This window comes from Equus przewalskii, chromosome 23 (assembly GCF_037783145.1).
Source record: "Equus przewalskii isolate Varuska chromosome 23, EquPr2, whole genome shotgun sequence".
Classification (NCBI taxonomy): Eukaryota; Metazoa; Chordata; class Mammalia; order Perissodactyla; family Equidae; genus Equus; species Equus przewalskii.
Window position 1 is genome coordinate 11,050,910 of NC_091853.1, and position 22,769 is coordinate 11,073,678.

The following is a 22,769-nucleotide window of genomic DNA, read 5'->3' on the forward strand; positions in this document are numbered from 1 at the left end:
TACCAGCACTCTTCTGTAGACATGATATTTCTGTGCTTCACTCTCATGGCAGATGCCATATTAGAGGCTAAAATGTGTTCCTGCCTCAGGCCCTAGCCTGAGGATTTACATGAGCTCGGCCAGTTCTGTTCAGCCTTCCCCGGGGAGGAAGGAAAGTGGACACATTTATCCTCAGCCACCTTTGCAGCACTTGTCCTCTGTTCACCCCTCAAATGCAGATACCCCCTAATGCTCATCTCTGACTCTCTGCTCTTCCCAGTGATACTTATTCGGGAGCATCCTTTCTCATAGCTGTGGCTTCATTTCTTATTTCTTTGGGGTTGATTTAAATCTTCTTATCTCTAATGTGCTTTTTTACCGACCTCCAGACCATCCTTCCCTCTGACCACTGAACATCTCTATAGGGCTGCCCCACTACAACTCCAAGGCAGGTCCACACACAACCAGCCTCTTCCTTAAACCTGTTTATCCTTTGACGCTTCTTTTTTCAGCTGTGGTCTATTCATCTTCCCAGCTACCCAAATCATAAGTCTTAAGTCTATTGTCAACTTCTCCTTCCTTCTCACCCCTACTGTCAATCAGTCACTGAGCCCTGTTGGTTCTACCCACAGTCATCTCTCAGTTGTATTCTCGCCACACTATGATGGCTAAGATGATGGCTTCTTAGCCATTGCTCTGCTTCGTGCTCTATGACCTTGGAAAAATTATTCAGTCCATCTGAATCCATGCCCTTGTCTTTTAAATGGGGAGGGGAGGGGTGAAAACAGTACCTAGCTGCTCCACACAGTGCCTGACAGCCAGCAAGTGTGTGTAGGCCTAGCTAGGGTCTCATTATAGATCTCTAACGTCCTCCACTAAGGCAGCACTTTTACCCTCTTATATTCTAGCCATGCTGTGCTACTTTCTCCACCTTCGAGGAGAAATTCAAGTGCCAAGAAGATTGAAAGCTCCCTGAAGTCAGCTTTCATGTATCATGTTTTTCTTTCTGTTCCCCAAGACCCAGTCTATTGCTTTGCAAATAGTAGACATTCGCAGAATAATAGTGAGGCATGCGTGCAAGAGAGAGGCAGAGAAGGGGAATCGTACACAGGTTGTGGGAGAGGCGCACAGGTGGGGAGTCCATCAGCTCCAAAAGCAGTGGAGTCACATCGACACCAGTCCTCGATGACATCTCCAGTCCCTGAGCACCACAGAGAGCTCATGGTGGCCTCCTGCAAGAGCTTCAAGAGAGGGCAGAGAAAAGAGTGAGTGTCAGAGAGCAGGGCTGGGTCACCAGAATCAAGAGACAGAGCATCAAGGCTCTGCTTGGCCCTCAATAACTTCCAGCCAGTAGGCTGTAGCGCCACTCCACTATTTTTTATTTGTTTGAGGAAGATTAGCCCTGAGTTAACATCCATCACCAATCCTCCTCTTTTTGCTAAGGAGGATTGGCCCTGAGCTAAAATCTGTGCCCATCTTCCCCTATTGTATATGTGGGATGCTGCCACAGTGCGGCTTGATAAGTGGTGTGTAGGTCTGCACCTGGGATCTGAACCAGCGAGCTCTGGGCCACCAAAGGGGACTGCGCAAACTTAACCGCTACACCACTGGGCAAGCCCCCACTTCAGTATATTTTGATCTAAAATTCCTATCCCAGGAGATCGTTTCTGGGAAGCCTAGACCTCATAGGACCTCAAAGGCGCCTCCCTCTCATTAGTACAACAGTGCATCCCTGTGATCAAGGTCATTACCTTGGAAGCAAGTCTTCCTCCACCTCCCATGTCCCTCCTATTCTGTTCTATCATTCTCACTTCAGCTTCCAGCAAGAATGACCTCTTTCCCATACACTCAGGGGGCCTGCCCTGACCACTGTTCTCTCTGCCCAGAGGCATGGAGCCCTTTCTCAAATGGCTCTCTGTGCATCCTTATCTTCACCCTGCCCCGGTATCTCCTCTCACTTACAATATCTTTGCAGTTCTTCTTGGGCTGTAATTATGCAGTAGGCCTCTCTTTCCCAGTAGAAGGTGGAAGCAACGTGGCAAACAGGCTCAGAACTGCGCTCTGGAGCAGTCTGCCCCGTGAGAACTCCAGCTCCACCTATCACTGTTGTGTGACCTTGAGCAAATTACATACACTCAGTGTCCCCAGTGGTAAAATGGGGGGAAAAATAGCACTTTCCTCACAGAGTTGGTGTGGCAATTAAATGAAATAATATATATCATATGCCAAAGGGACAGCATAGGGACTATGCCGTGCACACATTAGTCACACATAAATAGTACACATGAATCATTGGTAAATGCCAGCAGTTATTATTGTCTTTGAATGACAGGGTTGGGTCTTATGTGGAAGCCTGTGAATGCCACAAAGCCTAGAACAATTCTTCATATACAATTTCACAGCAGAAATTCACTATTAAATAAAAGGACAAAAGAGTAAAATTAGACCAGTGAGGGAAGAGAACTTGTGATAGGGGCAATTCCCTGCTGACGAAGTAGATCCTGACAGGCACCGACCTTGCCTTGGGGCCCCGCTGCCTCAAGGGGGGCGAGCCCAAGATGGGGGAGAGGGTGAGACTGGCCGCAGGGCACATGGCTGTCCAAGCTGGCCAAGGTCAGAGATTTCACTCTGGGGCAACTCGACATCTGCAGCCTCTGCTTCTCCTGTGATGCTCTTCTCTGTCCTGCTCTCACCACCCCCACACAGAATTGCTAAATTAGAGAAATGAAACAGCTATCCTGGAAAACTTTAGGCCAAAAAATTAAAAGCAGGAAAGAAAGAAAGGAGGAAAGGAGGGTGAAAGGAAGGAAGGGAAAGAAAAAACAAAAAAGAAAAAAAAGAAGAGAACAAGAAAAAAAAAAAGGAGATAACTCTGCAAAAATCAAAATGTCCGAGCCCAAAGCCGGTAGCTTATGTTCCATTCTTCCAGAGCTCAACACAGGCCATCTCAGTTGGAATCGTTGAAATAAGGGTCCATACTGGCCCCCTCCTCAGACTGGGAGCCTCTAGGGAACAGAGACCAATTCTTGGTTACCGCTGGGATTTGAGCAGAGTCGCAGAATTGACAAGGCCCTTTTAGGTGCTAACACTTTCGTTTGGGCTCCATGATAAGCAGTATTGTGACTTACAGTAGAGGACATCTAGAGTCAAAGAGATTAGGTGACTTGCTCAGGGTCACAGCCTAGTGAGTGGGGCAGCGTCAGAACCTGAGCCCCATGGGATGGATTCGACCTCTCAGGCTCTTTGCATCAAGCTCTCTCAATTAACGCTGTATCCGCCAGCTCCCAGCGTGAAGCCTGGTACACACCAGGTGCTCACTTTAAGCTTTGCCTGACTGAACCTAATTCAAATTAAAAAGTGTGTTTTTTTAAACCAGGAAAACAGACTTCCTTTGAGATAGGTGGGATAAAAAGGAATTGCGGTTGCTGCCTTAGAGTCTTCAATCAACAAACGGCTAAGTACCTCCAAGGGACCATTTCTTGTGCTGAGTGTTAAGGGTACAACGGTGCATAAGACCTATACGGCCCCCGCCCACATAAAGCTTACAGCCAAATAATGAACAAACAAACAAACAAAAGTTACATAAATAACCAAATAACCACAACTGTGGTAGGGGCTCCAAAGGAAAAGAGTAAAATGGTGGCAGGATGGAAAAGGGGTAGGGACAATCTCACAGAGGAGTTTGGGAAGGGCTCCACGAGGATGTGAGTTTTTATCTGCGCTCAGAGGGACAGATCAAGAGTCATCTGGTCACAACAGCTGGGGAAGTGTTCAGCCTGGATGAAACTTGGTTCTAAAATCAACTGAGAAAAGGCTCATCTGGCTGTAAGAGGCAGTGGCGGCAAAGAGATGCTCAACAAGTGGAGGGAGGCAGGGCTGATGACGGAGGGCTGTGGAGGCCATGGTAAGGGGGCTGTGTGTCACAGTCTAAGACCAATCGTAACCCATTAAAATGTTTTAAACAGGAGAGCAATGTAGTCAGATTTTCAATCCAAAGGAGCAAGAACCAACACTTCTGATGACCAACATTTAAATGCCATTTCTTCAAAAGCTTTAACTTTCCATCTTGGATCCACACCATTCCATGAGAGTTCCTACTCTCTGAATCCTGGGCTACAGGTAACTGTAGAAGGGAGGATGAAGGTAGAAGAGAGAAATCAAGAAGGAACCCTTTTGGGAATGGAAGAGAAATGAAAGTTACATTTTCCTTAGTACCTACAATGTGCCAGGTGTTACATGTTAATTACAATCTAATTATTATTAGATTCAATCCTGATTCCAAAAAGAAATAGGCCTTTCCCATTTTTGTTATTATTTTTCTCTAAGGAGAGCAACTGAACTTTCAAGCCAAGTTCATCTATACGTTCATTTCTCCACCCATTCATCATTCATTCATTTATTCAGCAGAGTGCCAACTATGTGTCAACTATTGCTAGGCCCTGGAATTCCATAGAAGAAAAGGCATTTCTCATAGTCTAGAGGAGAGTAAACAACGATGATAGTAGGTGATGCGTGCTTTAAAAGATGTATGTACATATACAATGAGAGCTATGTGAAGGGACTCTGGGTCGGCATGGGAGAGTAAGGGAGGGCTTTCAACAGCTGGTGACATTTGAGTTGAAACTTGGAAGTAATAGTAGGACTTTGCCAGTGTCAGGAATGTGGGAGAGGGCATTCCTGGGAGAGAGAGTCTCAAGTCTAAAGGGCCAGAAGCACGAGAGAAAATGTGTTGTGTTTAAGTAAGTACAAGGAGTTAAATTTTGCAGGACAGAGTATAAATATAGAGTGGGTACAATTTAACCAAGTGAAGACAAAATTGGATAATGAACTGTGCTTGTAATGATGTGCTAATGACTTCAGATTGTATTCAACAGAGTCTGCAAAACCATTGAATTAACTTGCTGCAATATGATCAGAAGCCCATATTGGACAGATGACTCCGACTGGTCTAACAGGGAAACCAGTAAGGAGGCCACTATGATAAGAAGATGGTGGCCTGGTGGTACAATGGATGACTGAACTAGTCAGGCTGTGACAGGGGGTATGATAAAAAGAGGATGGATTCGAGTTATTTTTCATTCTTGGTGATGGAATAGATGTTAGAGAATGACAAGGAAAGTGTAGGAAGCATACCTGGTCTCCAGTTTGGGCAACTTGGTAGAAAATAATGCCATTCACTGGGATGGAAGCACAATAGGTGTGGTTTGGGGTGGAAGATGATGAGTGCAACTGTGCTGGGTTTGAGACACCTGGTTGGTTATATGGTTTGACCTACCTGTTTCTGGATTGCAATCACAGAGAGACTGAAATATGGTGTCAGAGATTATCTAGTCCAACAGAAGGAGGACAGTGAGGCCAAGGGAGGTTAGAAAATTCACCCAAAGATATACCAGAGAGGTAGAGATAAGAACACACACTGAGTTACCAATGCCATGACTTAGCACGCTTCCACTTCTCCTTTCCTTTTCACTCATCTCCATTCTTTGGAGAAAAGGGAAAAATTAGAAGGAAAAGCAGAGGAGCAGAGAGAATAGCAAAGACAGAATATGTCTAAGGAAGAAGAAAGGGAAGAAACATACGATGGCACTGAACTCCAGCTTGGGCCACCTTGTCTATGTGTTTAGAAATTCAAGTGTTCAAAAGATGGCCAGATGGAAGATATCTCCCAACCTCTCTCTTAAGATCAGTGCAGGGAGACAGGGAAGGCCAAGGTTTGGCAGGCAGAGGATCCAGAAAGGGGGTTGCTAAAGACAAAACTTCCTTCAGCTTCCTCATTTGGCTCGTGATGCCCCTGCAAGAAGCAGGGACTCCTTGCCCTCCTCTCCTGCCAAGCTCTTCTCTGTCCTGCAGCTTTGCATGTCCTGTCCCATAGGATGGTTCTGTGAGAGAGCTCCCTGACGCTGCACTTCCTAGGCAAGTGCACAGAAGCTCGGGGTACCAGCTGCAGCAGCCTTGGGTGTTCATAGAAGAGAAAGTGGCAGGTAAGGGGAGGGCTGGGCACTGGATTAAAGCCACTGCAGCTTCGGGTCTCCATGGTAACACAAGCCCCTCCTTCTCTTCATCCTTCCAAGCCCCCTCCAGTTGTCTCTCCTCTCCCGCTCCACTTCCTATAGTCACTTCTATCAGATTGAAGAGGAATTTGTTCCTGTGAAAAACCTTATTTTCAAATACTCAATGAAATATCTGTGGCAGAGGCAGATAGGCGAGAGAAACACACACACATGCAAAATCCCTCCCGTTGGTTTGAGCATCACCTATGAAACAAACTGTGACACACCAGGTGTCCCTTAAAGGAGGAAAGAGAAAGCAATTATCACCCCACCTGGATGGGCACACCTCTCAGGCAGGTAAGTGGCTCACTGCTGTGACTACGTCTTGTTCCCCAAGGTCGCCTTTGCTTATAGTCTCAGAAGTCCCACACTCTGAGCTTCATCTTTTTATTTTTGTCATTGTTGTTGTGTGTGTTTTGATCCACTCTATTCTTTATGTCCTTGAGCAGATCGGAGAGCAAGGAATGCACCAAGACCCTGTCTCTGCCACATTTCTCCAGCTTATCCTTTGGGGTCAATTCATTTTCTCCCAGCACCTTTGGAAAGGGAGCAGCAGAGGGAAAGGGAGGGTGCTTGGGAAATGTCATAGCTTAGCTGCATAATATAAGGCAGAAAGATCTGCATGGACTGGCGTTTTGTTCTTAGAGTCAGAGTGATGGGTGGGAAACCAACCCCCTCCAGATCCCTTTGGGATATGTGCCTGACATGCTCCTTCCAGTCTAGCTGAAGCTGGTCCCAGGCTTGGACCACTTAGGGGAGCTGGTCTACCTCCCATGCCAATAAAGGGGAGGCAGAGCTGAGCCTCCTCCCGTGACTGTCCCCCAAGGCTTTCTGAACAATGACTTTGGTGACTACAACTGCTATGCCGCCCTATCTACCTTCTGCTTTCCAGCCCTTGTTGCTCAAAGACCTATACAAATCTGAGCTGTGACTCCTGAGTCATTACCATGGATGCTGTGGATACACTGATTTGATTTAATATGCAAACATGCAAATCTAAGCAAATTAGGTGCCTGGATTACCTAAACAAAAAGTCTCACTATCCATATTCTAGCATGGAGCTCAACTGCACCCTGTCACCTCGTCAGGCCATCTGGAGGGCCCTCTGTAGTTGGTGATGCCTCTCTGAGCCAAAAGTCCCAGGCCTCTTACCCTCTGGGTCTGGTTGTTGGTCACCAGTTCATAGATAGGGGCTGCTCTGGTCACCTCCAGCAGAACTGGCTCGGCCGGGGTGTCAGGGCTGGACGTCACATGACACAGAGGGCAGGACGAGGGGCATCGTCCCTTGCTCTGGCACTCCATGCGGACTCCAGCTGCCATGCGCTTGGTGCCAGACTCTGACAGGCTGGCGATGTATTCTGGGAACGTCAGTACCTTGGGGTCTCTTTCCCGCTCCTCCGACTCATCAGATGGGGAGTTGCCTGCCGACACAAAATGAAAAGGAACAGTGAGGAAGGTGAAAGAGCAAGGACTTGCACGACCTCGTGGCCCCTGAGTGCTGGAGTCAAATCCTTGAGGGGTCGGCAATGTCACTGAGGGGGTAAGAATGTGATTCTGTCGTCCCACTTAATCTGGGGAACCCCTCCTCTCAGTGACCCACAGAGTTGGGAGTGGCCCCTCCCAATGTGAGACCAGGTTGTTTCCTTGCTGAGACTCGTCAGCTCCACTGCTCCTCTCAGAGGGATGCTTCTGCAGTATGTGTGCAGGATTTATGACTGTCACCAATAATACAAACAATAATGGCGGGGCTTAGTCTAGGATTTGTTTCTTCATCCATAAAACAGAGCTATTAATAGTACCTACCTCTAGCATTGTGTAATGAATAAACGGCACAATGTTTTTAGAGCACGTAACACAGTGGCTAGCGCACGTCACCGATTCATCATAATAGTTTTAATCATAACTATCGGTAGGATTTATTGAGCCTGTGCTATGAAAGTGGGAGCTGCTCAAGACCTCTTTAACCCTGATAACGGCTCTCTGCATGGAGTTCTATCATTACACCCATTTTACAGATGGGGAACGTGAGGCCAACAGCCTCAAGATCGCACAACTAGGATATTGTGAGAGCTGGGATCTGAATCCAATTCTGTCTGATTCCTGAACCTGTAAATCATAGAAGAAGAGGACTTCTCTGCCTCATTATTAATCAATGTATCAAAGATGGGGAGCATACTTTGGCTTTTTCAAAGAGATTGCCCTCCGAAACCTCAGAGACAGGTTCATATCACCCTTGACTGAGAAGTAAAAGACAGGGAAATTCTTGGTTTATTTTTGGCGACAAACATAGGAAATGCCTACTAGCAAATAATACTCTGTTCCCTATGGGAGAAGGCCCTGCTTGATATTTCTCTTCCAAGACTTCATGGTTTTCCATTTAACTTATGATTTCTAAAGCAAGATGGAAGTAGAGTCTGCTGACAAAAAGCCCTGGGCTACTTAAGAGATCCCTGACCCTTCGTGGCACAGCCGTCATCTGGAACATGAAACAATTTCAGGGAGACCCCTGCGCTTTTGGAAACAATGGCCAGACACAGAATGTTCACTCTGGTCCTCTCAGACCCATCCAGAATGCTATGCTTGATGGGGTGGATCTTTAGGGGAACTGGTTGGAAGGATTTGCACAGTGGTTCCAGAAGGTGCTTGTGAGATGTAACTCATCGACTTCATAATGGAGTTCTCTCTTTTGGGGTCCAGGGAGCTCTGCTTTCCTCCCTCTTGTTTGCCATGTAATAGGAGCCCATGTGGAATGTCAGGAGGCATTTCAGCCCTGCTGTTTCCCAGATGAGCATCATCATCATGCAGATGAGGCGCTTGTAACCAGAAGCTCCATTGACATGGGGCTCCTCTTGTGCACTAAGGCAAAGGATTCACTCAGTGACCATCAATATGCGCTATACTTCATTTCACATTTGCATCTTGTTTAATAACAGACCCAGAGTTGAGCTCAAGCCCTTCCTAGGCTATAAGAGAACTGCATAACTGCACACGCCAAAACCAACAATGATGTCATCAAATAGGAGGCCCAGAAGCCCCCACGAGCTAGCCCCCATGTTGCTCGAAGCCACATGTAATTTTTTTTTTTTTTTTTGAGGAAGATTAGCCCTGAGCTAACTACTGCCAATCTTCCTCTTTTTGCTGAGGAAGACTGGCCCTGAGCTAACCTCCATGCCCATCTTCCTCTACTTTATACATGGGACGTCTACCACAGCATGGCTTTTTGCCAAGCAGTGCCATGTCCGCATCTGGGATCCGAAACGGCGAACCCTGGGCCACAGAGAAGCAGAACGTGCGAACTTAACTGCTGCACCACAAGGCGGCCCCCGGACATGTGACTCTTGATTGACATTTAGCTTATGCAACTCATGGCTGGGAGTGTTTGGGAAGTGGCCATGATCTGGCAGGACCCTCCTCACCCAGCCCCTGGCCAGGCCTCCAATCTTCTTCAACCGGCTATGCGGACTGGGCAGGGATAAACTGGGGGTGGGGTGAGGCCTTTGGATCCTTAATGTGACTTCTTGAAAAACAGGCCTTCATTCATTGGGAAAGTGAATAAAATTCCAAAACAAAAACAAAAACAAAAAACAGTAGAGATGCAGTGCTTCTTTTCAAGATAAGGTTTTTAAAATTCTGCTGTGCAAGCCTTGCCTGAGAGCTTGAGGGTCTCTTGGCGGCCCTCAGGCCCCTTACAATCAGATGCATGGTCGACCCAGAGCCCTCCTGGGGGAGAATGTATTCGACTGAGGCTGGGCAAAGCGTTTCCACAAAATGACCACTAGATGGTGACATCAAGTCTAAAATGACTTCTGTGAGATGGAAGAAGGTGTGATCAATCCTGTGTGGCCACGCAGGCACCAGAGAAAATAAATTTACGGAAAAGTAATGCCTGGAGACTTAAAAAAATTTGTGGTGGCACAGGTTTTTTTCAATGGAATAAGAAAATATTAATGAGTAAAACAATTCCATAAAATTTATCCTAAGGAGAATAATAGAGACATGTAAAGTAACTGTGAGAGACACAAGACAATGAAGGGCAAATAAAACTCACAAGGGAAAATTTTAAAAAATGCCCCTCACTGTCCTTCACAGGGAGAACAAGTTACCTCAGGGGAAACAATATGCCACCAAATTCCTTTTCTCTCACCTTTAATCCCCAAATATCCAGGAACTCCCCACCCTCTGCATACACACCTATCTACATACCCTCTGCCTGTTCGTTACTTAGGATGTACTATTCCGACAGACAAATGAGGCCACTAGAGGGCACTGCAAGCCCAAACACTGCCTGGAGATGAATGACAGCCTCCCTGCCCTCCAGTGCTCCATCATGAAGGCTTGTAATTGCTGTAAACATTTGAGGGGCTGCTCCCCTCATTGCTGTCTTCTGGCTATCCCAATTAAAACCAAGAGGCAGCTCTTTCCCCTCAATATCCTTCAGCCCTGGATGGGTGCAAGGTTAGGGAGAAGAGAGGCATGGGAAGGAGGTTACGGAAGAAGATGGTGAGAGGTCACCAAACTCTTATTTGAATTCAGAATCATATTTTCCTTCTCCTGAATATTCAGGTCCATGTACAGTGAGCCCTGCTAGAGGCCGGGAGTAACTGCCCCTCCGGTCCCCTTGCCATGCAGGATGGAGCTGTCTAGAGAGGAGCTGGATTTACACAGAAGTAATGAGCAGCGAACTCCCCAAAGCCATCTATTCAGGCTCCAGCAAAGAATAGAGATGTGTGCAAGGAGGAGATTTTTCAGAGAGGAAATGCATTTTCCATGCACACTTAAAGATACAATTGGGAAATACTCCTTAGAATGATGGAGTCTGGTGGTGAAAGCCTCGATAAATCTCCCTGTGCCCAAAGAGAGCACCTATAGCCATCATGTCTGTGGCAAGCGGAAGAGTGGTCCAAATCCCAAAAGCTTCAGGAGAGTCTGATCTTTGAGACTTGCTTATAACTCCTCCTCAGGGTTAAGTGGGTGGCAGAGAGGTTGGGTGCGGCGAGTCCCAGGGAGGAGACCCCACCTGACCTCCTCATGGTTCCGTGGCTCCCCCTCCACTGCCCACTCCAAATACAGTGCACTGGTACTTCTGCCCTCTTCTGCCCTGCAGCTCCTGGGTAGAAATGCTCTAGTAACTTGAGACGCTACATTGTCTCTTAATAAAATGAATATTCTACTTCAACAAGTACGCAGTCTCTGGACATAAGAAAGAAGCTACAATTAAGGTCTTAAAAGATTATAATTCACAAAAGTATCTTCTGATTAAGAATACCCATGTGTGGCCCCTTCCCACCCCTGTTGGCAGAATTCACCCCATTCCTCTCAGGGGAGGCTCTGGAGTCCAGCCAGCACACTTAGTGCTCTTACAAGTAGAAGAACAGCCAACCTGGAATGTAGTTAACAATCTCAAAACTGCAAACCATTTTGCAAATACAGTTTGCTATAAATAAATGCCATTTGCTTTGGGCTAAATCTGTATCCTACAGCACTCAGTGGATGAATTTCCCCAATAGAATATGGTGGTTTGAGAATATTGGCATCCTCAATGTTCAAAATCTCACTGTGGATGTGCCCATGGCCTTAGGCATGTACATACTCACCCACCTAGACTCAGGAGCATACGAGAGTGATGAAGGTGACCATCCCATCCTCATGCAGGCTCTACTCTGCTGGTGGGAACTGACAGGCCATAAAGGTGAATTCATTGTCAGGAAGTAAATTGGTACAATTCCTATAGGATTCTGGACTGCTTAAGAATCTCTCTCCTGAGTTGTTGCCCAAGGCAATGAGATGCTAATGACATCACAGCTAGAATTACAGAGGCAGTTCATTAGGCAGCAAAGAAATCAAATGCAAACTAATCAGATCCCGGCTTTCGGAGACAGCTTACGATCCACACGAAAGAAAGCTTGACATGGGGCAAATGAAGCACGGCCATAGCAAACTGCGCCCTGAAGCCCCTGACACCCTGCATTCCAGGTGCTATCCCCACCCGTCCCCACCCCAGGCTATTCCTGTTCACACGGGACATCCTGGAGTTATCTGAATTCACATTTCCATCCGTGTGCCCAGGCTCAGATCAGTCTTTCCGGATGTTTTTGGACAGAGACAGAGAAGTTCAGGTCACTCTGGATGGTCTTAATCTGAACTCCTAGACCTGCCATGGGACACACCCTGAGACCTGAACAAAATACAATACAATGGATTAATAATCAGGGAAAAGAGGATAGAGTGTAAACTGGCCACTTCTCTCTACACCTCTATATGAGATGATGAGAGCTCTGGGGTCAGGCACTGTCTTCATCTTTGAAACTCCTTTCTCTAGTTCAGGTGTAGATATCCATATCTCTATCTTTCTATCTGCATCTATATATCCATGGATATATGTATTTTTTGGAGGGGAAAAGGGGTGAATATAGTTAAGTCATGACCATAGATTTAAATTTTAAACACAAGTCAAACAAAAAGCATTTGAAAACAGCCTCTAGCCCCTTACTAAAGTTTTACGTAATCAAGTAGGAAGAACAAAGCGTTATTCTGATGACAGCCAACTCTACATCTCTTGCCGGGATCTCTTCCACAAGTTTAGCAGGAGCTTAATATGCTTGCTGGGAATCCACTTGAATGTCCAACAGGCAGCTCAAAGTCAGCATGTCCCAAACTGCAGATGCCACTTCCTCCACGCCCTCCCCAGCAACCTGTTCCTCCTCTTGTAGGTCCTAGCCCAGCAAACAGCACCAATTTCCTAGTTTCTCAAGCCAGAAATCCTGGCTTTGTTGTCGGTTCTCTCCCACTCTCCCAATCAATCGCCCAGTCTTCTTAAGTCTCCACTTCTGACCTCCCCAAACCATCCACTTCTCTGCTTGCCCTCTGCTGCCCCAAGGGCATGGTAGTTGAAAGTGTGAGGTCTGAGTCAGACTGCCCGCGTTTGATTTCTCACCTTCCCACTTGCTGGCTGTGTAATTTGGGGTGAGTTTCTTAACCTCCCTGTGCCTGGGCTTTCTCACATATAAAACGGAGATAATAACTGACCTGAGTTAGTAAGTCTGTGATAAAGATTAACTGAGTCAATCCATGAACAGAGGTGAACAGTGCTTGGGACATAATGAGCACTCTCTAAAATTAATTATTCTCACAATGGCTGTCTACTTACCTGCCCTGCCCACCAGTCATGCCATCAAATGGTGGGCTCCTTCAGGGGTGAAATTACGTCTTGTTCTCTGCTATAATAATCCACGGTGCCTAACATGTAATGTAACTAATGCATTCAACAATTTATTAAACAAATATTTATTGAATGCCTGCAAATGTTTGTGGAGTTAATAAATCATTTATCATGACTTGTATACAAAGTGTTCTCCAGGTACTAACTACACAGGCTGGGTTTAAATTCATTTCTAGCTTTGCTGTCCTGGGTCCTTTTGAGATTTTCTAGTTTTCTTCTAAGAGGGACATCAATCCAGAGTGAGTTCCACTTCTTTCAGGTACAAATGGGAATTGGTCAGAGATAAACTAGTTGCAGAGATTTGAGGAAATACTTCAAAAGTACATTTTGTAAATTTTATAAAACATACATATGCATCTCAAAGGTCATTAATGTGCATTGGGTTGTTACCTAGGGATTTCAAGATTGGAGCTTAAGAAAAGGAATAGCCAACTGTGCTGCTGAAGAGCAGATGGTGGTTTTCCTATGGCCAGAAAATGTGAGAAAGTTGTAGCCAGTAATGTCACAAAATGTTGAAAGGACATGACTGGTACCTGGGCCTGTGAGGCCATGGGGACCAAGCAGCAGTTGGAAGGGACATCGATGTGGGGGTTCTAGGAGCTCTGGGAGAGGAGAGAGAGCATCATACTGGGATTCAGCATCATGTGCTCCACTTCACCAGCCAAAAAGGCAGTGGTTGTGACAGCAAAGAGAGAAACATTCTGGACCCCAAGGATGGTCATATGAACGAAAGATGAAAACCTGCGTCTTCTGCAGATTCTCTACGTTGCCCCATCTCAGCCTGCACACAGGAGACCATCCACATTTCCAACACACACTCCTCAGTACCCATTAGCTCAGAGGAAGCATATCTTTCTTTTAGGGTTAAATACAGGAAAACATGCTGGTTCGCATGTTCAAAAACAGTCCCAACTCCAAAGAGTTTATATTCTTGTTCCTCCCTACAAATGAACTCCGAATTTAAAAAAAAAAATCCTTTGTCAGGATGTATCCCTTACTTTTTGTTCTAAAATTAAAGTTACTGTACGCTTGGGATCTAGTTCTTTGGTATTTCTTCAGGAAGTTTCTGGAAATAGCAGATAATCTTTGTCACAGGCATGAGCAGCATCTCTGGGTGTGGCGAGGTTCAGTGTCATAACTAGCCCGTCAAATACCCACTAGGCATTTCAGCAAAGCTTCATTAACTGGGAGGTTCAAGAAAAGGTGTCGTCTGGAAAATTGAATTTTTTGTTTAATTGACACTTACCCAGAAAATGCTTACTTTCCCCCCAATCCTTGCTGACATTTTTCTTCTCTAAAAATGCCGTTTTCCAATTTTCCACCTGCCTTATGAAGCATTGCCCACCAAAGAGAATTAAACCTTTCTCCAGGGGGCCCCCAGGTGGTGATTTTGCTCATCAATTATGACTATGCAGATTTGGAAGCTGTAGGAGACAGAAGTGAAATGGTATCTATACCTTCAGATGGTTTTTTAAAAATTGATCAATAACATAAGGTCACATTTTCTTAAGATTGCCCTCTCTTAGTGGGTGTGTTGGCAAACAACTAATAGCCTGGTTGAAGTTCCTGGCTGATTAGGTTCAAGTTCAATTGAAGTTCTGGTGTAGGTGTAGTGCTCCGTCTCTGCCAAAAGTTGTTAGGCAGCTTTGGCATCAGAATAGTTAATTTCATAACAGATTGACTAAATTTGCTGAAGCCTCTGTCAGCCTCTTTCTGGTCAATAATTGTGATGTTCCATTTGGAACAAGAGGTTAAGCCCAAGAAACAGCAGGACAGCAGCATCCACCAAAGCATTAATAAAAACACAGAGATAGCCTTGGCCTGGCATGACTCTGATTGTACCCCTTTTTTAATCTTAAACTTACTGTAAAGAGGAAAAAACGAAGACAGCTCAGTGATGCAACCACCCCTTAAAGGATGCCTGGCGATCTCTCTCTACACAGCCCATGCATCTCAAGAGGAACAGAAACAAAATGCAAGAATGACTAGGAAGCCCTAAAGCTGGTGCTTCAAAAATGAACTCTTCTAATTAGTTAGACTGTCAGTCCCCAGCGGGCAAGAAGCTGCCTTATGTTTGCTGGATTGTCATGGCTCTCACCCAACGCCCCGCGCTTGGTAAGCGTTCAACAAATGCACAGGGATGGAAAGAAGCAAAGGGATTTTAGCTTTTCCTAATCTCTGATTGCCTGCAACTCCTCCAGGCTGCAGTCCAAAGCCTCATTAGGGTTTGCCATAAAGGCCAGGCCTGGAGACCTGCGGGAGCTCAGAGAGCTTATCTGAAAGCACTTACTAAGTGCGCAGGTGTGAGCCATCTGGGAGGCTGGGCTGATGTCATTCTCCTCCCCGCACATCCTTAAAAGTCTTTCCTTCTCTCTTCCTTCCTTTCTCCTTCTCTCCTTCCTGCCCGTCTGTCCTTCCTATATACTTACTGAGAGCCACTCTGCTCCCGCCGTTCCTAGTCTAAGTAATTCCACTGGTAATTTGTGCCCATGTCCAGAGGAACACGTGCCACACTGTATCAGACTGAGTTTGGTTTTAGGTCTTGTCTGCCCCACTCACTTCCAGGGTGGGGACTTACTCATCCGTTTGACCCTAGAGCCTAGCACCCAGAACTCTGTAGGCCCTCCCTCTGTCTTGGCTGAACTGTAATAAATTGGTGTGTGCTGTCTAACACCCACCTTTGGTAATATTTGCATGATTCTGTTTTTTCATTTGCCTCTTATGGTCACATTTCTTTCTTCACCAAATGCCTTTCATGCAACTCTGGGCAGATCACCAAGGTTTTTGTTCTTATCAAGTCTCTCGCTCTTGTTTCCTGGGGCTGCCATAGCAAATTACCACTGACTGAGCGGCTTAAAACAACAAAAATTTATTCCTCCAGTTCTGGAGGCTGCAAGTGCAAAATCAAGGTGTCAGCAGGACCACGCTCCCTCTGAAGGCTCGAGGGAAGAAGCCTTCCTTGCCTCTTCTAGCTTCTGGTGGCTCCAGCATCTCTTGCTTGGCGTTTCTTGGCTTGGAGCTGCCTCACTCCAATCTTGGCCTCGGTTGTTGGATGGGCTTCTTCTCTGTGTCTGTGTCCAAGGCTCTCTCTCCCTTCTCTTATAAAGACACCAGTCATCGGCTTTAGGGCCCGCTCTAAGTCCAGGATAATCTCATCTTTACTTAATTACACGGGCAAGAGCCTATTTCCAAACAAGGTCACATTCCAGGTGGGCATGAATCTGGGGGGCCCTGTTCAACTCACAGCAGTGTCCATAGCCTTTAACATGGTGACATTGGTAGGTGAGCCCTCCCCTGACCCACAGCCAGAGACAATTCATTTGCTGGTCACTTGGGAGCTGACTGACCATCCCATGGGCAACAGGCAATAGGAAGAGGGAAGAAGTTTCTGGCTCCATCAGTGTCCGGAGGCCGAGCCGCAGCTGTGTGCAGCTTCTTGTCAACATCAAAATAAACCTGACATAGAGATTCAGAGTCACAGCCTTCCGGATGTGCAAAGCTGCATGGGATTATCCCTGCTGATTCACCACGGACAGAGTGGCAGGGAGGGAGGGAGGCGGGGAGAGGACGAGGCTGAGAGAGAGGTGAAAATGAGGAACACCTGCGGGATTTGCTATTTTCAAATCTCCATTAGCAGAGAGACCACGTGAAGGAGTGGGCGTGCTCAGCAGGCTACCGGGAAAGAGGCTCCTGGGCACTTCTCTGGAGATTAAGGCTTTTTTTTTCCAGTCTTGTTTTTCTTTTCTGGGAGGCTGAGCTGAGAAGCCAAGTGCGCACCCCTAGACCACTCAAGAGCAGGTGCCTCCCCCCTTTCCTGGTCCTCGAAAGAAGGAGCCAAGAAAACTCAGGAAACTAGCCCAGGGCTAAATAGAGGGAGGAAACTAACGGAGAGAAACAGACAACAGAGAGCATGCAGAGGAAAGGGGGCTCCCAGCACCAGCCTCAGCCTCTGCTAATGTGGAGGGCTCCACGGGGGCCTCTCTGAGCTTCTGGCCCTATCTGTGGAGCGAGCGGAATTAGTGGTGCTTCCCTCTATTTACCAGGCAGCACTATTTCTCAGCTAGGGGGTGCCCATGAGTCCCTTTAGCTTTGCCGGAGCCATCAGCTCAGTGACGTGCTCTTTGTGACCCATTTACCCCTTACTCCACCTACTCCATCTCCTGCCCTCTATGCTCCAACTCCTGCCTCATCATCTCTCTTTTCTTTCTGGTTTCAAACCGGAGAAGAGGAGCACAATCCAGGGAAATCCCTTGACAATTCTGAAATGGTAAAGCCGACACATGACCACTACTTGCCTTGGCCCCACATTATAAAAACTCAGCTGCACCTTGTGTGTACCGTGTGTGTATGTGTGTGGCTGAGGATGCTCACATGAGTTATGTGCAGGTGGGAGCCTCTTGGGGCTTATGTGGTTCCACAGCCAGAAATTCAATGCCTTGCTGAGATGCTGCGAAGGCTGGCTTATAAATATCTTTAACTACCAAACGGTCTAGAAATTTTTAATAAAAATATTATTCAATAATAATACTACTCCAACCGGCAAGGGAATGTTGTAACGGTCTCCATTTTCCTCTTGATACTCATCTAGCTTCTGTTTTTCAAATGAATTTGGATGTTAAATCCTTTTGCTGCCCTGACCAATTTATTCCACAAATTAACTATATATGACAGAACTTAAAGCCCGTTACCACTTAGCTTTGCCTCACTGAAATTTATGCTGCTTTCCTGCCCGTTGGAGCCACCAGCTCAGAGAGATTGTAGCTCCTGGTTGTGATTCTGGATTCTGCACAAGTTCCTCACCTCTTGGTGAGTTTAAAATCAGCTGAGTGGACAGAGCCCTCAGTGACCGGTGCCCTCTGTTCTCAGACCCTCTGGTCTCTGCAGCTGGCTGTCCAGCCTTAATGAAACTCTTGTTATGAAATGTGGTTTCACCCAGAGCGGCAACACACACTGGTTTGTGAGGGAGAGTCCATGGCTCAGTCTGGTTGCAACATGGTTTGTAAACGGTGGAAACAGCTGGATGCACGAGAAAGCAAAAGTTAGAAGACGAAGAGACTGGCAAGGAGTGGAGCATGGCTGCCAAGCCACCAGATGTAATTTTAGATTGTACTAAGAGAGTGTGGTGGGCAAGGTGATGGAGAGAAACAGTGCCGTGTCAAGCCATATGCCATGAATTAGTTCAGTTCTGGGTGACTCAAGTGGAGAGAGACTCTAACAAAAGGGAGGCGGTCCAGGATTCCAGGGCATCTGGGCGACAGTGTCCTATGAACAATGGAGGGACTGAGAAGTTTGGGATGGATACAAGGAGACTTTGGAAGCAGGCTTAGCAGCTCTCTCTTTAAATATTTGAAGGGTTGTCACGTGGAAGTGGGATCACATGAATTCTGTATATTTCAGAGGGCAGAATTAAGATCCAAGACGGGAAGTGACAGGGAGATGAGTTCACTGAACCACAAATGTTCATTGAGTGCCGACTATGTGTTAGATACAGTACTTAGTACTCATACACATGGATAAATAAGAAAAAGCCCATTTTCCAGTGTGGTGTTGGGGGGAGTGGATAGAAGAGTAGACAGTGGACAGTGATATGTCAAGGAGTGATACTGAGGCATGAGAGTGAGGTTTTGGGCATACTCAGGAGAAAGTCTAGAAAGCTACTCTGGAGGGCGGGGGGAGGCTGAAGGAAGACTCTTGATTCCTTTAGGGACAGTTTTTGTAAGAATTCATAGGTGATACAAAGTAGGATGGGCAGCCTTGGACACGCTGAGCTCTGGACTATTCATGTGGAAGCCAGACAACCACTTGTCGGGGATGTCACAGCAGGGGGAGCACTTCCGAAGAATGGGTTCTAAATCCCTTTTCACAGCCAAATGTTAAACTTCTGTTATTCTGTGATCTGACCTTCTTAGTATTTCCCTAAATCAGTGGGGTGGAGCTGGGGATCTGCATTTTATCAGGCATACCAAATAATCCTGGCTCAGGCCAGTCTTCAGACAACAAGTTGGGATTCACTCCCCTAAACAAGAATAATTTATTTTGTAAAGATTATCAGAACAGTTTTTAAAAACTCTACAAGTAACCCCAATATGTACAAGAGAGAAAAGTGGGGCAGAGACTCCTTCAGCATTTAACATCATTATGTTTGGTAAAAATAACAACTCTATTGTTTATGGAACCCAGCAAGCATCAACTCAGGGCCCCAGGGTACAAGCAGCCTAATTTGAAAACTACTGATTCAGACTCTGATGACATTGGCCTGAACTGTTCCAGAAGTAACCAAGCATGCTCCCCAGCCCAGAGGACCAGTTACTGGCCCTGAGAAGCGTATTGTCACAAGTAGTAGATTCCATCACTGACCATCTATTGTCACTTTACTTCTTGGATTTTGTTAGACAAAAAGCACTGTGTGGTCAGTCCTAATAATGGTGATAATGAAAGTCAGAAAACTTTTATACTCTTGACCAAGAATAGATCTACTCAATCATATCAGTTCATCTCACAAAGAAAGGACTTCCTGGCCAAGTCAGATAAGAAGGTAATACCCACACAGACAGCTCCATTCATGGGGACAAGGGAAGGGTAGATATAGAAGCCAGATCTAATGCTGGCAACTATGGTGTTCTGGGACAGGCCCCTGCCAAGGAAGGAAGAGGCTGTTATTCATGGAGCAGGGTCCGGTTGGCAGTTATGATAACCAGTAAAGATGGCTATCTTGTCACTTTGCCCATTACAGCCCCTGAGACCAAGGTCTCCTTTAACTTCTAAATCTCTCATGCACACACATGGTTTTTTTATTCAATAAAGAAACTCCTGGGCGACAGCTGATGGGGAGCAGCAGCAGAAGTCATGGCAGCTAACAGCCAGCCAGCCAGCCGTGGTCCTGCTCAGCCCCTGAGCCAGCAGAGCCTCCCAGACCCAATGGTGTGTGAGGATGTGGTCTATGAGGAGCCCAGAGTCTCCGGGACCCCAAAGGTTGGACTACCAGTGAAAGCAGGAAAGCGGACGTCTGGCCCTGGAAATGAAGGAGAAGGCCAGAGAGGGGTGCATCCTCTGTCTGATCTCAGAGTAAGGAGCCGAGGCAGATGCTCTGAACATATCATGTCCCAGGCCACTATCAGCTGGCAAAGATCCATCTTCACCTGGAATTCCTTATCTCATGATGTGAGGCAGTTAGATCTGGGTTCAAATTCAGAGCTCTGAGACATATCACAAGATGCTTAAACTCCTTGGGCTACAGTTTCCTTATCTGTAAAATGGCTTAATAACAGAACTTATCTCACAGGGTTGTTCTGAGAGTTAAATGGGATAATACATGCAAAGCCCTCAGCATGGTGTCTGGCATCTTGGCTCTCAATGGTAGCTATGGTTGACCACTATATCCCCATTACTCAGCCAGTCTGGCACCCAGTAGGTACTCAGTACACAAGCAATGAATGAAAAAGCCATTGATGCTCAAAAACAAAACAAGGATCTCCACAGGCTAGAGACAGAAAGAGAATACTCAGTAGTAAGCGAGCCCTAAACTGGCAGGCTTCAGATCTGCAGGAGCTGTACCCACCAAGGTTGCTGTGAGGTCATTCGTACATAGTAAAGGGATCAGAAGTCCCCCACCTTGTGGGGAAACAAAACTAGGATTGAGGAATGGCTCCACCACTTGCCCCCCAAAATGAGGCTGAGGAAGCCATGACTTAGTCCAGGCCTCTGACAGTACAGAGTTGCCTGCCCCAGATGGCAGGAGGGTATAGAACCAGAATATGGGCCCAGCTGACCCACTGGCTTCAGTACCAGAGCTACCAAGTTCCCAGTAGCAACACAGGATGGGAAAGTGGGAAGGAGAAGATGATGCTAAATTTATAATTTGTGACAATATGCTTGCACTGACAGTTTTGAGGCATGACATCAATCAAAAGATGTGGCTGGTTTGCCTAATGGTGGTCTCTCAGGCATCCCTGTGGTTGACAGCACGCTTCATCAGAGTGGCAGGATCCCTATCTATGGTCCCGAGGGGACCCTCAAGCCTGGCAACCAATCTCTCTGGGAGTTGAGTGATTCTCTAATTAATATTAGGAGAAAAAATGAGTAGCTATTGACCATGCTGAGCTTTACTACTTCAAATAATAAAAAGTCCAATACTAGTGGAATAAGATTTAATTTTGATTCCCCAAGCCAACCTTTCTGGTTACAAAATATTTCTCCCTGAAATGCAATACTACTTGGATGGTACTTGCATGGGGTGGATGGTATATAAATGGCAGCATTTTAAGGACATCCATTCCACATCTTGAATAACTACTTATAATACTTAGGTGTTAGTACTAAGAGAGTGCTAGGATTTCTAGATTCTTTTTTATCTTCACAGAAAAGAGAAAAAGCAAATCCCTCCTAGGTATCAGCAAGACCCCAGGGGTATCTTTCCCCTGCATCAATCTGGAATCAGAAACCCACAGAGAAACGTGGAAAATAAGCCACTTCAGATATACTAAGTCATGAATTCTATCTCATTCTAAAGCTTATAGCTATGGGATCTTGTATTTAATTTTCATTCCTACAGTAACAAGTCTACCGGAGGACAATTCAGATATTGTCTTTATTGTAGTCTAGTGTCAAACCAATAAAGCCACACAATGGAATGAAGTCTGCCCCTGTATGCACGTGTGCACGTACACACTCACACATCTAACAAAATACAACCTCCCTTTCAGTGCCAGGAACTTAAATGGTGTCAAGAAAGCTGAGGGAACAGAACCCTTTTAAGGTGGTTGATAAGAAAAGTTCCCATTAGTATTTCCACATCCCTGAGGCACACCTAACTTTGTACTTTCAGAAACAGTGGGAAGTGAAGGCTGTCAACAGGTAACTGATGCTGAAGTTGTGTGTGTATAATGGTAAGTACTCATCTCGAGGTTGTTACCATTATTTATTTTTTTGAGTGCAAATCTTTTTCGACCTTTCTTGTGCTTTTGTCTTCAGCCTCCCAGGACTTTCTTTCCATCAAAAAGTTGATTGACATGAGGCAAAAGTCAGAAGTCCCAAACTGGAACTCAATTCAATTTGATAGAGCAAATACTAAGTTATTGAATGTCTATTTACAAGGTCCTGTGTAGGTCTTCTGAATGTACTGAAATGAATTATGTGTAATCCCTACATTCAAAGGATGTATTATCTTATAGAGGAGAGGAGATAAGACAGACATACAAAATTTAAGTACCATTTTTTTTAAAAAAGGTCAAATGAGGACCAGATGCTATCCGGATGTTAGACCAGCAGAGGCTTCACTGAGGAGGCAGTTGGGTTTGGCCTCGAGGGAGGAGAGCATTCTCACTAACAAGAGCTACCATTCATGATAGGAGTTGGCAAACTTTTTCTGGAAAAGGACAGATTTTAGGCTTTGTGGGCCATGCAATCTCTGTAGTGACTACTCAACTATGCCTTTGTAGTGCCAAAGCAGCGGCAGACAATACATAAACAAATGGGCATGGCTCATTATTAAAAACGTTATTTATGGATGCTGAATTTAAATC

General features: G+C 45.9%; 1 protein-coding gene across 6 annotated transcripts in view; it reads right to left on the reverse strand.

The window, feature by feature from the left end:
• The window catches only part of ASTN1 (astrotactin 1), a 291,298-nt gene that overhangs the window by 26,870 nt on the left and 241,659 nt on the right, over positions 1–22,769 (reverse strand). For all 6 annotated transcript variants that reach the window (XM_070591356.1, XM_070591359.1, XM_070591357.1 and 3 more), the window contains 2 exons: positions 7,182–7,450; positions 1,087–1,220 (listed from right to left, as the gene is read on the reverse strand). In XM_070591356.1, the coding sequence (XP_070447457.1) occupies positions 1,087–1,220; positions 7,182–7,450 (403 nt within the window). The remainder of the gene's footprint in view (positions 1–1,086; positions 1,221–7,181; positions 7,451–22,769) is intronic.